The following is a 17,542-nucleotide window of genomic DNA, read 5'->3' as shown; positions in this document are numbered from 1 at the left end:
AAGACATGCCCACTGATGCAATAATACCATGCACATAGCTACAGCAATTGAAATCGATAGCTGGCATCATTGTTAGGGCTAAGAACTTGAGGCTAGACAGGTCCTATTCTCTAGGGAAGAACCTACTAATAATACCCTGCTAAATGGACATAGTATTAAACCAACTCCTAATTATTTACTATTATATTCACATATTAGTGCAAACCCTCATCAGAAGTTTGTGTGTGTGTGTGTGTGTGTGTGTGTGTGTGTGTGTGTGTGTGTGTGTGTTTCCCCCTTTGGTAGCAGATGGCAATTAACACAAAGAACCACAAATGATCAAGGTGCAGAGAACAGGTATTGCAGAATGTCAAGCCCCTTCACCCAAGGCTCAAAGACATTGACAGACTACAGAGCAGAAGATTGTAAAAACTATACATGGTAGACAACTGCAAGGAAACAGTATTTTTTAGACATAGCAGGAAGTTGCATGCATGAATTTACAGCAGTTGAGACAGCATGAACAAAGCCTGCAGAGAATTAAGCACACCACACACAAAAATCTATAATGGAAGTGGGCATGAAGTCCAACCCCGAGTTAAGGAGCTACTGGTAGCTGACAGCTGCTGTGAGAGGTCAAGATAGTTTTCTTCAAGGTTACATCCCCTGGTAAATACACCACACTCCAATGAAGGCTACACATTCAAGAGTATATATGCATCATAAAATATACTTAATGAGTTTATATTTATTTTTTAAAGACACAAAGTTGGGTGAATAGGGAATTGAGGATGGTTATGGGAGGAGTTGGGGGAGAGGTGAATATGATCAAAATATACTATATGAGATTTTCAAAAAAAACTAATAAAAATGAGAGGAGAAAATGAATACTATTTCATTCACATAGTATCTAAAAAAACTTAACAAAAAATTAAAAGATCTCTACAACAAATATTATAAAACACTAGCAAATGAAAGTAAATAGATCACAAAACAGTGGAAATATATCCCATGTTCAAGAACTGAAGTAATACTGTAAAAATGTTTTCAGTAACCAACACAACCTAGATTCAAATCAATCCTTATCAAAATACCAATGATAATCCTAAAAACTGAATGTTACCAGAAAAGACTCCAAATAGCAAGTGTAAACCTGAGAAAAAAGAACAAAGTAAAAACATCAAAACCGACGGGCGGTGGTGGCGCACGCCTTTAATCCCAGCACTCGGGAGGCAGAGCCAGGCGGATCTCTGTGAGTTCGAGGCCAGCCTGGGCTACCACGTGAGTCCCAGGAAAGGCGCAAAGCTACACAGAGAAACCCTGTCTCGGAAAAAAAAAAAAACAAAAAAAAACAAAAAACAACATCAAAACCTAACTTCAAACACACTGTAAAGCTGTATAATCAAAGGGCACATTACTGGCCAAAAAACAGTGACACAGGACAATAGAACAAATCAAGAATCCAGAAATAATCAGTTTTTTAAACCGTTAGGGAGATGTATGTGTAGAAAGATGAAACTGTATTTCTCATCAGTTATAAAAATCTGGATTAACAGACTTAAATGTACAACCAAAAACTATTAAGCTACTAGAAAAAAAAAATAGGAAAGACCTTGCAATAATAAGGATAAAGACTTTTTGGGAAAGATCTCAAAACCACATGTAACAAAACTACAAGAGATAAATGGGATCATATCAAGCTAAAATGCTTCTTTCTATACAGCAAAAGGAAATAGAGAGCAAAAAAGACCTCTCATCAAATGGGGAAAAAGCTATTGCTAACTAGTTGTGGGATTGATATAATTATATAAGGAATTCAAAATGATCCAAACTAAAAATAAACATATGATAGAAATAAAGGAGGATATCATTAAATGTAGCTGGAGTTTTCCTGCTTGGCCCACAGGCAGGACAAATCTCTCTCTCCCGCCAGTCCTGCAGCTACTTAGACCCAACCGAGCAAACACACAGAGACTTATATTGCTTACAAACTGTATAACCGTGGCAGGCTTCTTGTTATCTAGTTCTTCTATCTTAAATTAACCCATGTCTATTAGTCTATAAGTTGTCACATGGCTCGTGGCCTTTCAGTAACTTACATCTTGTTTGTCGTTGCAATGGCTAGCAGCATCTCTCTGACTCAGCCTTCCTGTTCTCAGAATTCTCTTTTCTGTTTGTCCCGCCTATACTTCCTGCCTGGCTACTGGCCAATCAGTGTTTTATTATTTATTTATTAACCAATCAGAGCAACACATTTAACATACAGAACATCCCATAGCACTTCCCCTTTTCTTTTTTTCAAAAAGGAAGGTTTTAACTTTCACATAGTAAAATTACAGATAACAAAACAATTATCAAGCAAGAATTACAGTTACACTGTCTAGTCTATTTATAATATCTAGTCTATTTGTATTTGGCAAAATTAAAGAAGATATCTTATCTATCCTATATTTGTGAGTCTAAGAGTTTATATCTACTTATCTTTTATCATAACTAAGGAAAATTGTAACTATCTAGCTTTAACTACATCAAAGACCTCAGAAGGATATAATAATACCTGAGAAATGGGAGATAGATGCAAGCAACTTTTGGGAGTCTTGCAAGTCACCTAATGTTTCTTTGTAAAGTGGGGGCATCTGTCTTTAGCCCACAGGTCTAGAGTCTCTTAGTCACTTTTCTCTGTGTCCTGTAGAACGTCTGGCAGTTTCCTCTGCAAAACAGGAACCTGAAGGACCATTTTGTCAAGCAAAGTTCAGTGGTCACCTTTCAATGGGTCCTTCATGTCCAGTTGATCAAGCAGTCCAGGCAAGAACAGTTTCCTGCCCAAATGGCTATTTTTGCCAAGGTGAAGAAAAACTCCATATGGAGTGTCTTCGATACCCATCCTCCTATCTGAAGTAAATCGGTGCTGCCAGGAACACACATGTCTCATTGTCCAGAAAGTCTAAATTTTTGAAACATCTTAAATGCCATATTCTGTAGGTCTTTAAAGTGTTTAAAGATTACCTACCTAATTAAATTATATCTATGTATACCTAGAAAACAACATGACTATAAGTTTGACTATCATAGAAGAATAATTATTAATCTGTATTTCTTAATTATCCATTACAATTTAATGAATTACATAAACATAATACCTCAAATAAGAATAGAAATATATATATACAGTATAACAAAATTAACTTTAAACTTGTATCAATAAACTAAAATCCATGACAATGGAAAACATTTTAACAAGTTGCTCTTTAAAAGTAGATTTAATAATCTACCCTTTCATCCTATCATATCTATATCAAATAAACAATAAGTAAATGAAAATATACTATGACTGATCAACAGGGAAATGCAATTAAAAAATACCATCTCACCCCAATGAGGACATCTGCTACTAAGATAACGAAACAAAACAATCGATGCTAGTGAAGATACAGAGAATGGGGAATTCTCACACACTACTGAAGGAACGTAAATCAGAATAGCCATTATCAAGACAGTATAGAAGGTTCTTACAAAATTGAACTAGAAATGCTATATGGTCCAGCAATCTCATTTCTAGACATATATTCCAAGAAAAAGAAATTAGTATGTTCAAAACGTCTACAACACTCCTATGTTTATTACTTGTAATAAGTCAAGATATGCAATCACTTTAGGCATCTACTAACATACAAGAAAATGTGGTAAGTATACAACATAAAAAGCACAGAATCCTGCCATTTATGACAATAAGAATGAACCTGGAGTACTACTCTACCAAGTTAAGGAAAACCAAACACACACACACACACACACACACACACACACACATCAGCTAATACATATCTGCAGAAGCATAGGGTGGAGGGGCATAATACAGAGAAGTTAATTAACAAGCAATAAATTACAATTAGAAAGACTGTGTTCTATAACACAGTAGGATGGCTATGGTTAACAATTAATTTATAATTAAAATAGAACTTTGAACATGTGTTATGTCTAATATGAATACATATACTAATGATTTTGAATGTGTTTGCATATACACAACTCCATATTGTGTATATGCATCAAACACACTTTCGGGCTCAGTGGAAAATCTTCTTGCCAGGAAGGTGTGAGGACCAGAATCTGATCCCCAGAACCCATGTAATAGTAAGTAGGTGGCTGTCTCTAATTCCAACCTCAGAAAGCTGAGGTAACAGGCTGACTAGCGTGTGTGTGTGTGTGTGTGTGTGTGTGTGTGTGTGTGTGTGTGTGTGTGTGTACGTGTGTGTGTGTGTGTGTGTGTGTGTGTGTGTGTGTGTGTTTGGTTCTCCTTAACTTGGTAGAGTAGTGTACACACACACACACACACACACACACACACACACACACACACAAGCTCTGGGTTCAAGTGAAAGACTAGGCCATAGATACACATGTACAAACAAGCACCAACATACAAATAAACATGTTCATTCACACAATGTACATAAATCACACCCACATACAAAAAGAAAGTGTCATATTTTATCCCCATAAACATGTAAGGTTATTATATACCAATTAATGTTTTCAAAAAGAAATAAAATGGGCTGGCAAGAAGTCTCAGCAGGTAAAACAAACAAACAAACAAGCAAACAAAACTTTCTTTTAAGCCTGACCTCTGAATTTCATTCCTGGAACTCAGACAGTAGAAGGAGAGAACTGACTACTGTAATTTGACCTCTGACCTCCACAAACATGCTTATATGCATACATAAAAGAGGACACCCATGAACGTGCACACACACCTACACACAAATTTTAAAAAATTAAACAACAAAAAAACACCAGAAATAATGGAAAATGTAATGAATAAAATAGTTTTTAAAAAGTGTATCAACCAAAATTTGAGACCACTCAAAACAGAGATGGTTAATAGAAAATGTCTTATCATTCTTGAAAATAAGTTATCTTTGATATAATTCAAATAGCATCATTCAAATAACCACAGAATAAATCTGAATTATTTACCTATGAGATTGGTAGTAGCAGTTCCATAAAAACTCCAGTCATATATGGCACAACAAAAGAATTAATCATCTAGATATACAAAACTTTTAAATTACAAAAAGCATACTGCAGAGGCTTAGCTGTATACACATCAAAATTAAAATAATACTGCACAATGATTATCTTGAAGGAAAATGATACAAGCAGTCTTTAATCTGAAACTTTTTCATTGGAGAACAAATTCCCATGAATCCCAGAAAAGCAAGGCAACCTGCCTGTATTCTCGAAATATTCACAGGGTAGCATGCATGAGAAACTGAAACAATCTTATACTAATTATGAGGTTCTTTCACTCTTCTCAAAATGTTTGTATAAGGAAAGCTATAGGAACGAACACTTCTTCAAATGAACAAGAATTAGAAAGATTACAGTGCATGTCTTTCTCTACAATTTTTACCCTTTAAATAAAGGTCATATAGTTACAAAGTATACAGCAAGTGGAAGCAAGGCCACAGTCAAATGAAAGACACCTTCTCCCATGTTTTGTTATAAGGTTGGCCCTAAAATAATAATTCTGGTAAAAGAGATATAACAACTACATTCAAAAAGTCATGTTCACTAACTCACTAAGAAAGACCTACCTATCTTCCTACATAAACAAGTGATTAAACACTGTGGTGCTGCTTTGAGTAAGAATGGCCTTCATGGGCTCCATATACTGGAATGCTTAGTCATCACAGAATGGCATTAGAGAAGGATTAAGAGGTATAGCCTTGTTTGGAGTAGGTCTGGCCTTACTGGAAGAAGTTTGTCACTGGACGAAGGGTTTGAGTTTTCAAAGGTCCAGGCAAGGCCCAGTGGTCTCTCTTCTTGGGCTGCCTGGAAATCAGGATGTAGAACTCTCACCTATGTCTCCAGCACCATGTCTGCCTATGTGCCACCACACTTTCCACCATAATGATAATGGACCAAACTTCTAAACTGTAGGCCAGTCCCAATTAAATGCTTTCTTTCATATGAGTTGCCTTGGTCATGGTCTCTCTTCATAGCAATAGAACACTGACTAAGACAAACATCATAACCATAAATTATAATGGGTGGATTCTATTTGCATTATGAGTATACCTAACACACTCTATTTCTAAAATTTATACCAGCTATGAAATGATTATAAACTGTAAAATTACTTGAGGATAATATTATCTTAAGAGTGATGATACTAAGTGAGGGAGATTCCTTATGTGTTTGCTTTTGTAATTATGATATTTTATATTTTTGTTTTCACTTATTACAAGCTGTAAGTTGATTCCTAAGGCTAGTCATAAAACCCCTAATTTTTCCTCACTTTCCTCTCTTGGACCTAGCAAATAAAGAAAAATTTAAAAAGTGTATTACCCATCTTGCCCAAAAGAAGCTCCTAAGATCCTCCTCATAACACAGAAAGTTCTTGCTCCATACACTGGAGAGAGGAATGACATACAAAGTAAGGACAAGAAGAATGCTAATGCGTACAAGTCTTGCTGAGTTTCCCCATTTGATCTAAAGACACTATGTATGAGGGTGTTTCCACAATATGCCCAAAGAACAGGGTTCAAAGGGATTCCATATAGCTGAATAGGATAAAGTTCCTGGAGGATGACACAAATGAATTGGCATTGAATGTCTTTAACCCTTCTCTCATACTTTGCCCCATCAATTTCTCTCTTTAGCGGCAATACTGATAACAGACTGTTAAAATAGTTTCCCTAAATTCTGTGAGGTATTCAACTAAATTTATCAAATCCAAGGGGTAGGTTGGGAGAATCTCATACATGCAGTTGGTCAAAGGCATGGGAAAACAAACAGGGAGGACCTGAGAAGGACATTGGAGCGGGGGTGGGGAGTGGGAGATAAAAATATTGGAGACTGAGAACTAAACATTGACATTGGACACCATCACAAAAGTAAAGCACCTTACACAACACCTAGATGGTAATTAATGCTACCCAGTGATGGTTTGTTTTTGGTGGGAAGAAAGCCTCATCACACCTTTTGATAATAAAAAAAAAAAAGCTTTCTATGCTGATTGTGAAATGAGAAGATAGGACAGTTGGTTTGAATACAAAGACACACCAACTGAAATGGTTACAGAAGGAATAATGTCTAGATTGACCTTAAAAAATATCATAGGTGGAGAAATGAAACAAGACTAGTCATACTGAATAATTTTTGAAGCTCAGTAACGAAAATATAGGAAAGCTTATTCTACTATGTCTTCTATAAAGAAAGCTAGGATTTTTCATGAGAGCTTTCATAAGAAGAAAAACATTAGTACAATAGCAAATCAGATCATAGATGAATGAGAACAGTAAATCTTGATATATTGTTACTATCTTTCAAAGTTTATTATGCTTAAATAGTAACTGAAACTCATAGATTTTATAAAGATACCCCTCAAAGTAAGGTCACCTTGAACTCTTCTAAACTTTTCAACTCATGAATCATTAAGACTGTTTATTAAAACGTGCCTCAAGCTTTAAAATATTATTATTAAAATTCACATTTAGGAGCTACAAAAAAAAGTTAAGTGAGAAAAGCAGTATGTCTTAACTGAACTTTATTCAACATTTCCTTTGTGCTTTCAAGTATAGACAACAAAGGTGCGACAAATTTACCTTCTCTGACACTGCTAAGCCAAAGCAAAGTTCCCATGAATCTCTGTTGTGTCAATGGAATAAAAACCATAAAATATTAACAGCATTAATACTAGAACTGACAAACAACTTCTACCAAGCTTATTTATGGGAAAGCAATGAAGCACAAAGACAAATATAATACATACTGGAGGCCGGCCAGGACGACCCCTTTTTCGTTTTCCTTTGACCTCTGTTTCTTCAAGTTCGCTGCCAGCATCAGAATGGGCAGTAGTTTCATTAGTTGAATCCCTAGAAAATGCCAGATCATTGTAGTGAACAAATTAATAAAATAAATACAATGCAGTTCAGTTCAACTATTTCCCTTACCTAGGATCACTGACAGCAGCAGTTAATATTTCTATTTTCATAAACTTCAGTAAACCAAAATACACACACTCCTTATCTACTGTCACATAGCACCGAATAAAATTTATCCCTAAAAAAAAAAAATGTGGAAATGACAGTTGCTCTATAAAATATAAAATATGAGTGCAAGACTAATTCTTCAGGATTAAAAAACGGCTTGAGAGGAATTTATAAAATCATGGAGGGCAGTACACTAGTAAATGCTTATCATTTGGCTCTTTAAAAGAATAGCATCACCCCTCACCATCAACATGGGAGAGCTGGTTCCACCCCCTGCCTGAGGAGGATGGTCCCAGTGACCTTGACTAACCAACTCAGCTACCATCTAGGCACACATTTAGGGCTTTGAGTTGGTCCACCCCCAAATCTACCCCATCTATGAGCACATGAAGGGACTGGTCCTGTGAAACCATAGCCACGGGATATCCATGAACTCTGGCAACAGCAGGATATCCAAGAGGAGTTTTGATGAGGGTCCAGTATTGATGGTATACCTGAAGCCAGAGGCCTGGAACCTAGCCAACAACTCATTACACAATGAACATTTGCAAATAAAGCTGTTTGGACACGAGTACACTGCATGATATACAGCAGCCCAGTGCCACTAAGACAGATGAAAAGGTGATGGAGAGGTGGCAAAGACAGGGGAGTGAAGTGGATTTTTGTTTGTTTTGCTTTTTAGTTGTTGTTTTGTTTTAATTAATATTTTTGTTTGTGCTTCTAATTTTGCTTTGGGAGGGCACTACAAGGGTGAAATACAGATAGGGTGGGCCTGGGAGGTGAGTGAGATTGGGGGGCATGATATGAAATTCCCTAAGAATCTATAAAAATTATGTTTAAAAAAGAAAAAAAAAAGCATCTGAAGCTGGGTGGTGGTGGCGCACGCCTTTAATCCCAGCACTCAGGAGGCAGAGACAGGCAAATCTCTGTGAGTCTGAGGACTTCCTGGTCTACAGAGCAAGTTTCAGGACAGCCAGAGCAACGTAGAGAAACCCTTGCAGGAAGGGAGGGCAGTCCCTGAAAGATCCATAGCACAAAAATGATGAATAATAATTAAAAATACAATCCTCTTCATTCCATGCAGCCAACTTAAGGTCACAAAATAGCTATTTTTGTCAAACTCTATTAGCGTTCTTTTTAATGAATAAGATTAGAGCAATAAAAGAGACACCTGTTAGAACTTTGCTTGGTAGTCAATGCTCTGAGTGACTTCTTTGCTGAATCAGATAATAGTTTTCAATACTGGAAGAGTATTTCCAACTTTGAAAGCTATTGAAACTGACTACCTGAAGAACCTTAAGTTTAATCCACATTAGTAACAATTTATCATTCTCTTAAATGTACAGTTAACAAATGAAATCATTACATGTAGCATTTGCTTGTTTTCGAGGTATAGTCTCCCTATAACCAATTTCAAACCATCAACATGCAATCACTAGATAGTGATAAACAGCACATCATTAAAACTATTTCCAAATATAGGAAAAAAGAAAATCCATTTATACCACATACATAAGGTAAAAATAACAACCTCAAGGTAACAACAATAAATGTTTAAATTGCAAAATAGTACATTTTGAACATTCTATCTTAATGTTATTTATTTCATTTACTTTTGTTTTTGTTTTTGTTTTTCGAGACAGGGTTTCTCTGTGTAGCTTTGGAGCCTGTCCTGGAACTCGCTCTGTAGCCCAGGCTGGCCTCGAACTCACAGAGATCCGCCTGCCTCTGCCTCCAGAGTGCTGGGATTAAAGGCATGTGCCACCACTGCCCAGCTCATTTACTTTTTTTACTGCATATATATATACACATATACACATATGTGTATGTGTATGTGTGTGTGTGTGTGTTATACACGCATGTATGTTCACCCCACAGTACTCTTGTCTGTGAATACCTGTATTTAACCTCTAAGCCATCATCCCAGACACTGATTTACTTCATTTTAAGTTTAAATAATTTAACTTTCTATAATGGCTGTATTGTACTAAATTGGCTTACAGAATTCATATATATTCTAGGCTCTGATTCTGACTAAACAACACAGCACTAAATTATACCTCAACAACATTTTTTTTTTTTTTGGTTTTTCGAGACAGGGTTTCTCAGTATAGCTTTGCGCCTCTCCTGGAACTCACTTGGTAGCCCAGGCTGGCCTCGAACTCACAGAGATCCGCCTGGCTCTGCCTCCCGAGTGCTGGGATTAAAGGCGTGCACCACCACCGCCCGGCTACCTCAACAACATTTTTAAAAGTCTAAAGAAAACTGAAAATAAATTAACAAGAAGGATGCACATCCAATAGTAAGTCCAACTCACAAACTTCTCAATTTACTTCATTAATACTCTTCTGAGTCTTGGTTCCCTCTTTGTATTGATTCCTTCCTTAAAGTTCAATTCTTAATGTGTGTTATTCTGCCATTTTTATTGCATTACATTCCTTTGGAGATCTTACACATAATATGCAGCTTCTATATAAATAATTTTAATGCCTTAACAGAACACTTGACCACATTCCAAATCTTTTATTCAAGATTATTAACTTGCATGAGTGAAATGCTTCTTTACAATGCTCTAAGTGCTTTAAAATACTTCTTTAAAAGCCACCTCAAATTCACTAAATAGCACGACTCAAATGAAGCCCAATGAGACTTTCTTCTAGATCTTTGTTTACAGAAAAGGTATTAGTCAACTTATTTTCAGTTAGTACACATTAAAATTAATATAAAATTTAGTGTCTTCAGGATTATCCTATTATTCAGATTCATAAAATTTTATTACTCCATTGTACCTCCTACAAACATGAATTTTTCAGTATAACAGTCTCTTACCAGAAAGCAACATGAATGTGGGGGAAGGGGAAGGATCTGGCGGGAGTTGGGGAGAAAAATAAAAATAGTGGTCTCACATTTGTTCCATTACTACCATGATCATTAAAAAGGGGGGGAACACCTCACTTTATCTCCCTATCTCTACCCTCTCCCCTGTGCAAGCTATTCTACACATTCCCATGTGTACACAAGTCTATACACCACTGCTAGTGACATTCTCACATCACACTGCTCACCACTACTTCCAAATCTCCAAAGGCAATCTGGTATTTGAAATATGCCAGATATATTTAGAATATAAATACTGTTGTGAAGAATAATCAGGGGTTAGTAGGCTTTTTCTTAAAAGACACGTAGTAACTTTTAAGACTCGTATATATTCAAGTGTACTACTAGACTCTGGCACATCTAACACATCTTGCTAGTGTTGATCTTTCTACTCCTGTAATTACTACACTGTACTCACAGTTATTTTTTAATTATATGTATCTTATGTTCTCTTCACCCTGAAACCTCTGTTGTTTCCCACAGCTAGAGGAGAAGAGGGATACAATTCTTAACATAACTTGGAGGTCTCTTGTGATTGTTATTTCTCTCTACTCACAAGCCTACTTCCATGTACCGCAATTTTCAAACATAAAAACAAAATTTAGAGGAGAAAGGCTTTGTATCAGATGTCTCAATATACCATGCTTCCTCCTACTTAAGGGTCTCTAAAAATTCCATTTCCTCAGTCTAGAACTCCCTTCTTCCCCCAGCACTCCTCCCACTTCAAACCTCAGTTCAACTATCTTTTTCTTAGAAAATTTATTAAATAAAGAAGTTAGGGCTAGGACTGGTGCTCAGTAGTAGAATGCTTGTCTAGCATGTGTGAGGATCTAAGTTCACTTCCCAGTACTGCCTAACCCCTAAATTGTTAAATTTTTCATAATATAGCCAACATTTCCTTCATAGCCTCAATAACTATGTATTTGTGGTTAGTTCATTAATACTATAAATGTAATGACAACAAGGCATGAGTCTGTTCTACATACTATATCTATCCAGAGCTAGGTCATTACAGAATATAAATATATAGTAATGGATAATGTTTGACATTGCTTAATAATTAACAACACTAAGAATAGACAAATTCATCAGCAATTATAGTATCTAAGTAAGTCAAGAATACAGTAGAGTTAATCTGTATGGTAGCCTATTCTCTCTTTCCTATTCTCTCACTATTCAATCACTATTACTACACAAATAAAAATTTAAGCTTGAATTTAAAAAAAAAAAGGGGGGGCTTCCTCTGGTGGAGGAAGTAAATGCAGCAAAGCACCAAGGAAGCAGTATGGATATTGCTGGCTTCTTTTCACCGAACTTACAATAATAATTGAGAGCAAAACACTACAGAGCAGGAAGGATTTGAAAAATGGGGCATTTCCATGAAAAAAAGAACGTGGCTAAAGTACTACCAAAGAGAGTGTGGCTGAGGTTGCTAGTGCCACCACTGTAAGAAAGCAAGGGGCCTGCAATGAAACAGCAAAAAGTGCTGTCCTGCATCTCAGGAATCAGTAAGACCTCAACCATCACAACTGCACAGGTGTTACAAGAGAACCTAGGGAGATATTTCTTTGAGAAAACTCCATTTGCTATGCTCAGCTTACAGAGAGCCACCTAGGAAATTGAGTACAGTTGCATTGGTGGTAGATCCTGCCATCAATCACCAAGTCTGGATTTGCTAGTATGCAAAAATAAGGTCTAGGGTCATAGAGGCTTCCAAGGAGATTTCAAAAGAATACCAGAAAGTCAAACTGAGTAAATCAGGTTCATAATCCTGTAAGCATCAGTGGCAAGGTGGTGAGGGAAGTTGTGAGGCTGAGGCAGAAGCCATAATGGAGACAGCATAAAGTCAGAGACGCTAGGATCACAGAAGCAGCTCCAGGTCCAGCAAAATCAGCACAAAAGAATGGCCATAAAGACAGCACTGTCCAAGCTCTTTGGGGTCTATAATACACCACCATGGTGCTCTGAATTACAAACAGAGCTATAGGATTTAATGTTTTGCTGCTGGGTTTTAGTCTTGATTTGGTTTAATTTATCCTTTTTGTTTTCCTGTTTGTCCCTTTGAGAATAGGAATTTTCCTTATGGTACTGTATCTTGGAAGTAGGGAAATATGCTTTTTGGCTTACAACTGATTTTGTCTTATATGTCATAAGCGGTTTTGAATCTGGACAAGGGCAATTCTGGAACATGCACACCTCTGCAGACTATTGAAAAGGGATTACAATCATTTTGCATTATAAGATGGGCCTGAGCATGTGGAGGCAGAAGAATAATTCTGTGATTTGAGTGTCTTCCAACATCTTATATCTTAAAGATGTGGTCAACACCCTATGGCACTAATGAGAGACAGTGGGACCTTTAAGAAGTGAAGTCTAATAGAGGCATATCGATGAAGGGGATTCTGGGACTGCATTCCCTTTCCCTTTCTGTTCCCCAGCCATGAAGAAGTAAGCAGAACGCTTTACCCTGTACCCCCTTACTATGATAAAGTGCCTTACCACAGGCATAAAGGTCACATAGGCAATAAGGTCAACTGATCCCAAGTAAAACCTTTGAAATTGGACATGGGGAAAAATCCTTCTAAACTGATTGATTTAGGCATTTTTATCATTGATACAAAGTTACCACAATAGGAGACATAACTAGACATATGAGTAGATTAAGCAAAAATAATAAAGTAAATAAAACCACAAAGATCACAGACAAGTATATACTCTCAAAAGGTTTATTAATCTCAACGAAGAATACTCTCTCCAGCTGGCTTATTCAACCAAAGCTAATTCACCCAGCTCTCAGATTACTATGCAGTGCCCATAAACATATTACAGATTTACAATTTTGTGGAATTTTTCAGTAACAAAGTATAATCCCTAATACTAAATATTAATTCTCAATCTCTTTAACTACAAATATATTCAAATAAGCCTGTTTCAAATTTTATCAAGTATTAATGTGAGGGCCTGTTTAATATCCAGTAAATATGCTACAAGCAAGGCATACAACAATATGATAGAAAAGCTTATTAATTTAGGAAGTGGCAAGGAACATTATGTGCAATACAATGCTAGGGGAAAAAATGAAAAATTAAGGCCGGGCGGTGGTGGCGCACGCCTTTAATCCCAGCACTCGGGAGGCAGAGCCAGGTGGATCTCTGTGAGTTCGAGGCCAACCTGGGCTACCAAGAGAGTCCCAGGAAAGGCGAAAAGCTACACAGAGAAACCCTGTCTCGAAAAAAAAAAAAAAATGAAAAATTAAGAGCACAGGGGAACATCTATCTTAATTTTAAAGATTCATAGGTGTTTTGCATAAATAGATAGTGAGCAGGATGAGTGAGAACAAGAGTTATTAAGAACAAAGCAAAGAAATAAAAGACTATGCAGGGACCTCAGAATCCAGTATGTCCAAAATAAGGAGTAAAGAGAAATGGAGCAAGTACATAGAAAATAATTAAATTTTATCTTCTATAGTTCACAAATTTTATAAAGTATTATTGATCTGTCAAACAAGAAAATGCACATGGAAAGCTTTGTGTCTTAAAGCTTCCAGGAGAGCAACCAGAAGACTATCTCGTGGAAAAGACATTTGTAACTAAACTATAATCAAAGAAATAACTGTTTAAACTAATAATCCTTTTATTGTAGCTAAATTACCATTATCCAATAGATCAAAGTATAAGGATCCTCAATTTACATCTTGATGCAAATGATAAAAGAAACAATACCTGTGTATGCCTGTGACATTTTCTAGAAATTTCATAATAATCTCAAACTCCAAGTCTGTCCAACGAATACAACAAATCTAATGATGTATCACACTCACACAACAACTGATATTCCCTGAGATCCTTCTAGAAACCAGAATGCCTCAGCAATCACAATCTTTTTTTTTTTTTTGGTTTTTCAAGACAGGGTTTCTCTGTGTAGCTTTGCGCCTTTCCTGGAACTCACTTTGGAGACCAGGCTGGCCTTGAACTCACAGAGATCCGCATGCCTCTGCCTCCCAAGTGCTGGGATTAAAGGCGTGCGCCACCACCGCCTGGCAGCAATCACAATCTTAATATAAAAGAAGGAATCTTAATGAAAGGAATGAATTAAAATAAGTGTATAGAAAAAGTACAATATAGGACAAAGGCAAATAAATATAGATAAATAGATAGATAGATAGATACATACATACATACATAAATAGTGAGACCAAGTATCTTGGGCTTTGCAGACAGTAGAGTTACTATCATAGCATATACCACAAATAAACTGGAATCAGTATCTAGGAAATAAGTACAGCTCTGATCCAATTTAATTGCTAAAATAGCATGCCACATGAGGGTTATAACGGCTGACTCCAGATATAATAACATTAATATCTGCTTTGTTCAATGTCAATAAACATGCTGCCATTCCAATGTCATGGATGGTCAGAGTAATCACATACCTGAATATTTAGATTTCAAATATATTGTCTCAATAACAGAACACATTTGATATATCTCATCAGAACCCTGTGATGTTACACTCATAGTTCTTTAAAAGGAAAAGAAAATTTTAATACTTACTGCAACACTGGTAACTCTGAAGTTATCATTGCTGGAGAGGTTATTCCACAATACAGAAATTTCTATATAATTCTAACTTGTTATGCAATCTCAAAGGCACACCTGTTAATTTAAAAAAAAGAATTATTTTTAAATAAAATGAATATACCATGATACATCAATCAACAGCAACTATGACCACACTATTTAATAGATGACCAAAGTAGTTAAAATCTTACATTCACAGAGAAGCTTAGACAAGGATGTTTATTATACCTTTGTGGTGGTATTGTGTTCCCCAAAATATTGTGTGCCCTAATAAACTTATCTGGGGTCAGAGAACAGAACAGCCACTAGATATAGAGGCCAGAAAATGGTGGCGCACACGCCTTTAATCCTATCACTCGGGAGGCAGAGATCCATCTGGATCTCTGTGAATTTAAAGCCACAATGGAAACAGCCAGGCACGGTGACTCACGCCTTTAGTCCCAAGAAGTAAGCCTTTAATCCCAGGAAGTAAGCCTTTAATCCCAGGAAGTGAGGGCAGAAAGCAGAAAGGTATATAAGGTGTGAAAACCAGGAACTAGGCTGGTTAAGCTTTTAGGCTTTAGAGCAGCACAGTTCAGCTGAGAAGCATCCAGTCTGAAGAAACAGGATCAGCTGAGGAACTGTTGAGGTGAGGAAGCTATGGCTTGTTCTGCTTCTCTGATCTTCCAGTATTCACCCCAATACCTGGCTTTAGGTTTGATTTTATTAGTAAGATCTTCTAACAATTCGTGCTACATACCTTTATTCCTGAGTACTCAAACTTGGAAGCAACCGAGAAGTATTTTAGAAGGTGAGTCGAAAAACAAGCTCAGTACCCTAATATTATTTGATGTAGGAAGTAATTGATCCACCAAGTTATGAAATGAAATGAACAAAAAGAAGCCACCCCAAAAGGCTGCATTATTACAGAACTCTGGTTGTGTAACATTGTAGAGAAGGTAAAACTATGGTGACTGATGACTGTCAGAAACTAGGGGGTGCAGACGGAATGACCAGGCAGAGCACACAGTGATTTTAGTGTAGTGAAACATTTCTAAATAGTGGATAAATACCATGTACATTTGTCGAAATCCATGTGACATTTAATATCAACATAATGAAGAACAGGCTGTGGATGTTAATGGCAAGTATCAATACAACAGAATAGACAGTTTTAAGAAGTGTGCCACTCTGAGGCAACACGTGTAGGGAAAGGGAAGCATGTGTAGGCATAGGGTACCTAACAGTAGTTTCCTGTACTTTCCCAAAAATTCACTGTAAACCTAACACTGCTCTGAAAAAAAAAAAAAAAAAAAAAAAAAAAAAAAAAAAAAAAAAAAGTCTGACTAAAAAAAGAACAAACACAAGACTAAGAACAAGACAGAGAGCCAGGTGGTGATGGTGCACACCTTTAATCCCAGCACTCAGGAGGCAGAGACAGGTGGATCTCTGTGAGTTCAAGGCCAGCCTGGGCTACAGAGCGAGATCCAGGACAGAAATCCTAAAAGAAAGAAAAGAAGAAAGGAAGGAAGGAAGGAAGGAAGGAAGGAAGGAAGGAAGGAAGGAAGGAAGGAAAGAAAGAAAGAAAGAAAGAAAGAAAGAAAGAAAGAAAGAAAGAAAGAAAGAGCAAGACAAAGTCACAAAAGACCATAATACAAAAGCAAACAGAATAATAAGCCTATAACTGAAGTCCCCAGACAAGGCCAAGGAAACGTTAACAGGTAACACAGAAGAGAACTTTTAAAAACAATGCTTTCTTTTTTGTTTTGTTTTGTTTTGTTTTTTTAGACAGTGTTTCTCTGTGTAGTGCTGGCTGGCATAGAACTTGGAGAGATTCGCCTGCCTCTGCCTCCTGAGTGCTGGGATTAAAGGTGTGTGCCACCAGTGGACTGATAGTTTTAGAAAAACGTTAAAAGCAGAAAACTTCCAAGCAAAATATTCCAAAGTATAAAATTTGCTTTAAAGCCTAACTAAAGGGGCTGGAGAGATGGCTCAGAGGTTAAGAACACTAGTTGTTCTTCCAGAGGTCCTGAGTTCAATTCCCAGCACCCATATGGTGGCTCACAACCAACTGTAATGAGATCTGGCTCCCTCTTCTGGCCGGCAGGGATACATGCCAATAGAACACTG

At 36.8% G+C, this 17,542-nt stretch overlaps 1 protein-coding gene across 2 annotated transcripts in view; it reads right to left on the bottom strand.

The window, feature by feature from the left end:
* The window catches only part of Stag1 (stromal antigen 1), a 325,347-nt gene that overhangs the window by 228,380 nt on the left and 79,425 nt on the right, over positions 1–17,542 (bottom strand). Inside the window, exons 1-3 of one of the 2 annotated variants that reach the window (XM_052718197.1) lie at positions 15,407–15,508; positions 7,757–7,859; positions 6,331–6,394 (exon numbers count right to left, since the gene is read on the bottom strand). In XM_052718197.1, the coding sequence (XP_052574157.1) occupies positions 6,331–6,394; positions 7,757–7,848 (156 nt within the window). In that variant the 5' untranslated portion in view covers positions 7,849–7,859; positions 15,407–15,508. Of the gene's footprint in view, positions 1–6,330; positions 6,395–7,756; positions 7,860–15,406; positions 15,509–17,542 lie in introns of those variants that run through there. The other variant, XM_052718205.1, reaches the window with a different exon arrangement.

Source organism: Peromyscus californicus, unplaced genomic scaffold (genome assembly GCF_007827085.1).
Source record: "Peromyscus californicus insignis strain IS unplaced genomic scaffold, ASM782708v3 Scaffold_11__1_contigs__length_118956290, whole genome shotgun sequence".
Lineage (NCBI taxonomy): Eukaryota > Metazoa > Chordata > Mammalia > Rodentia > Cricetidae > Peromyscus > Peromyscus californicus.
This window is presented reverse-complemented; position numbering and strand designations above follow the sequence as displayed.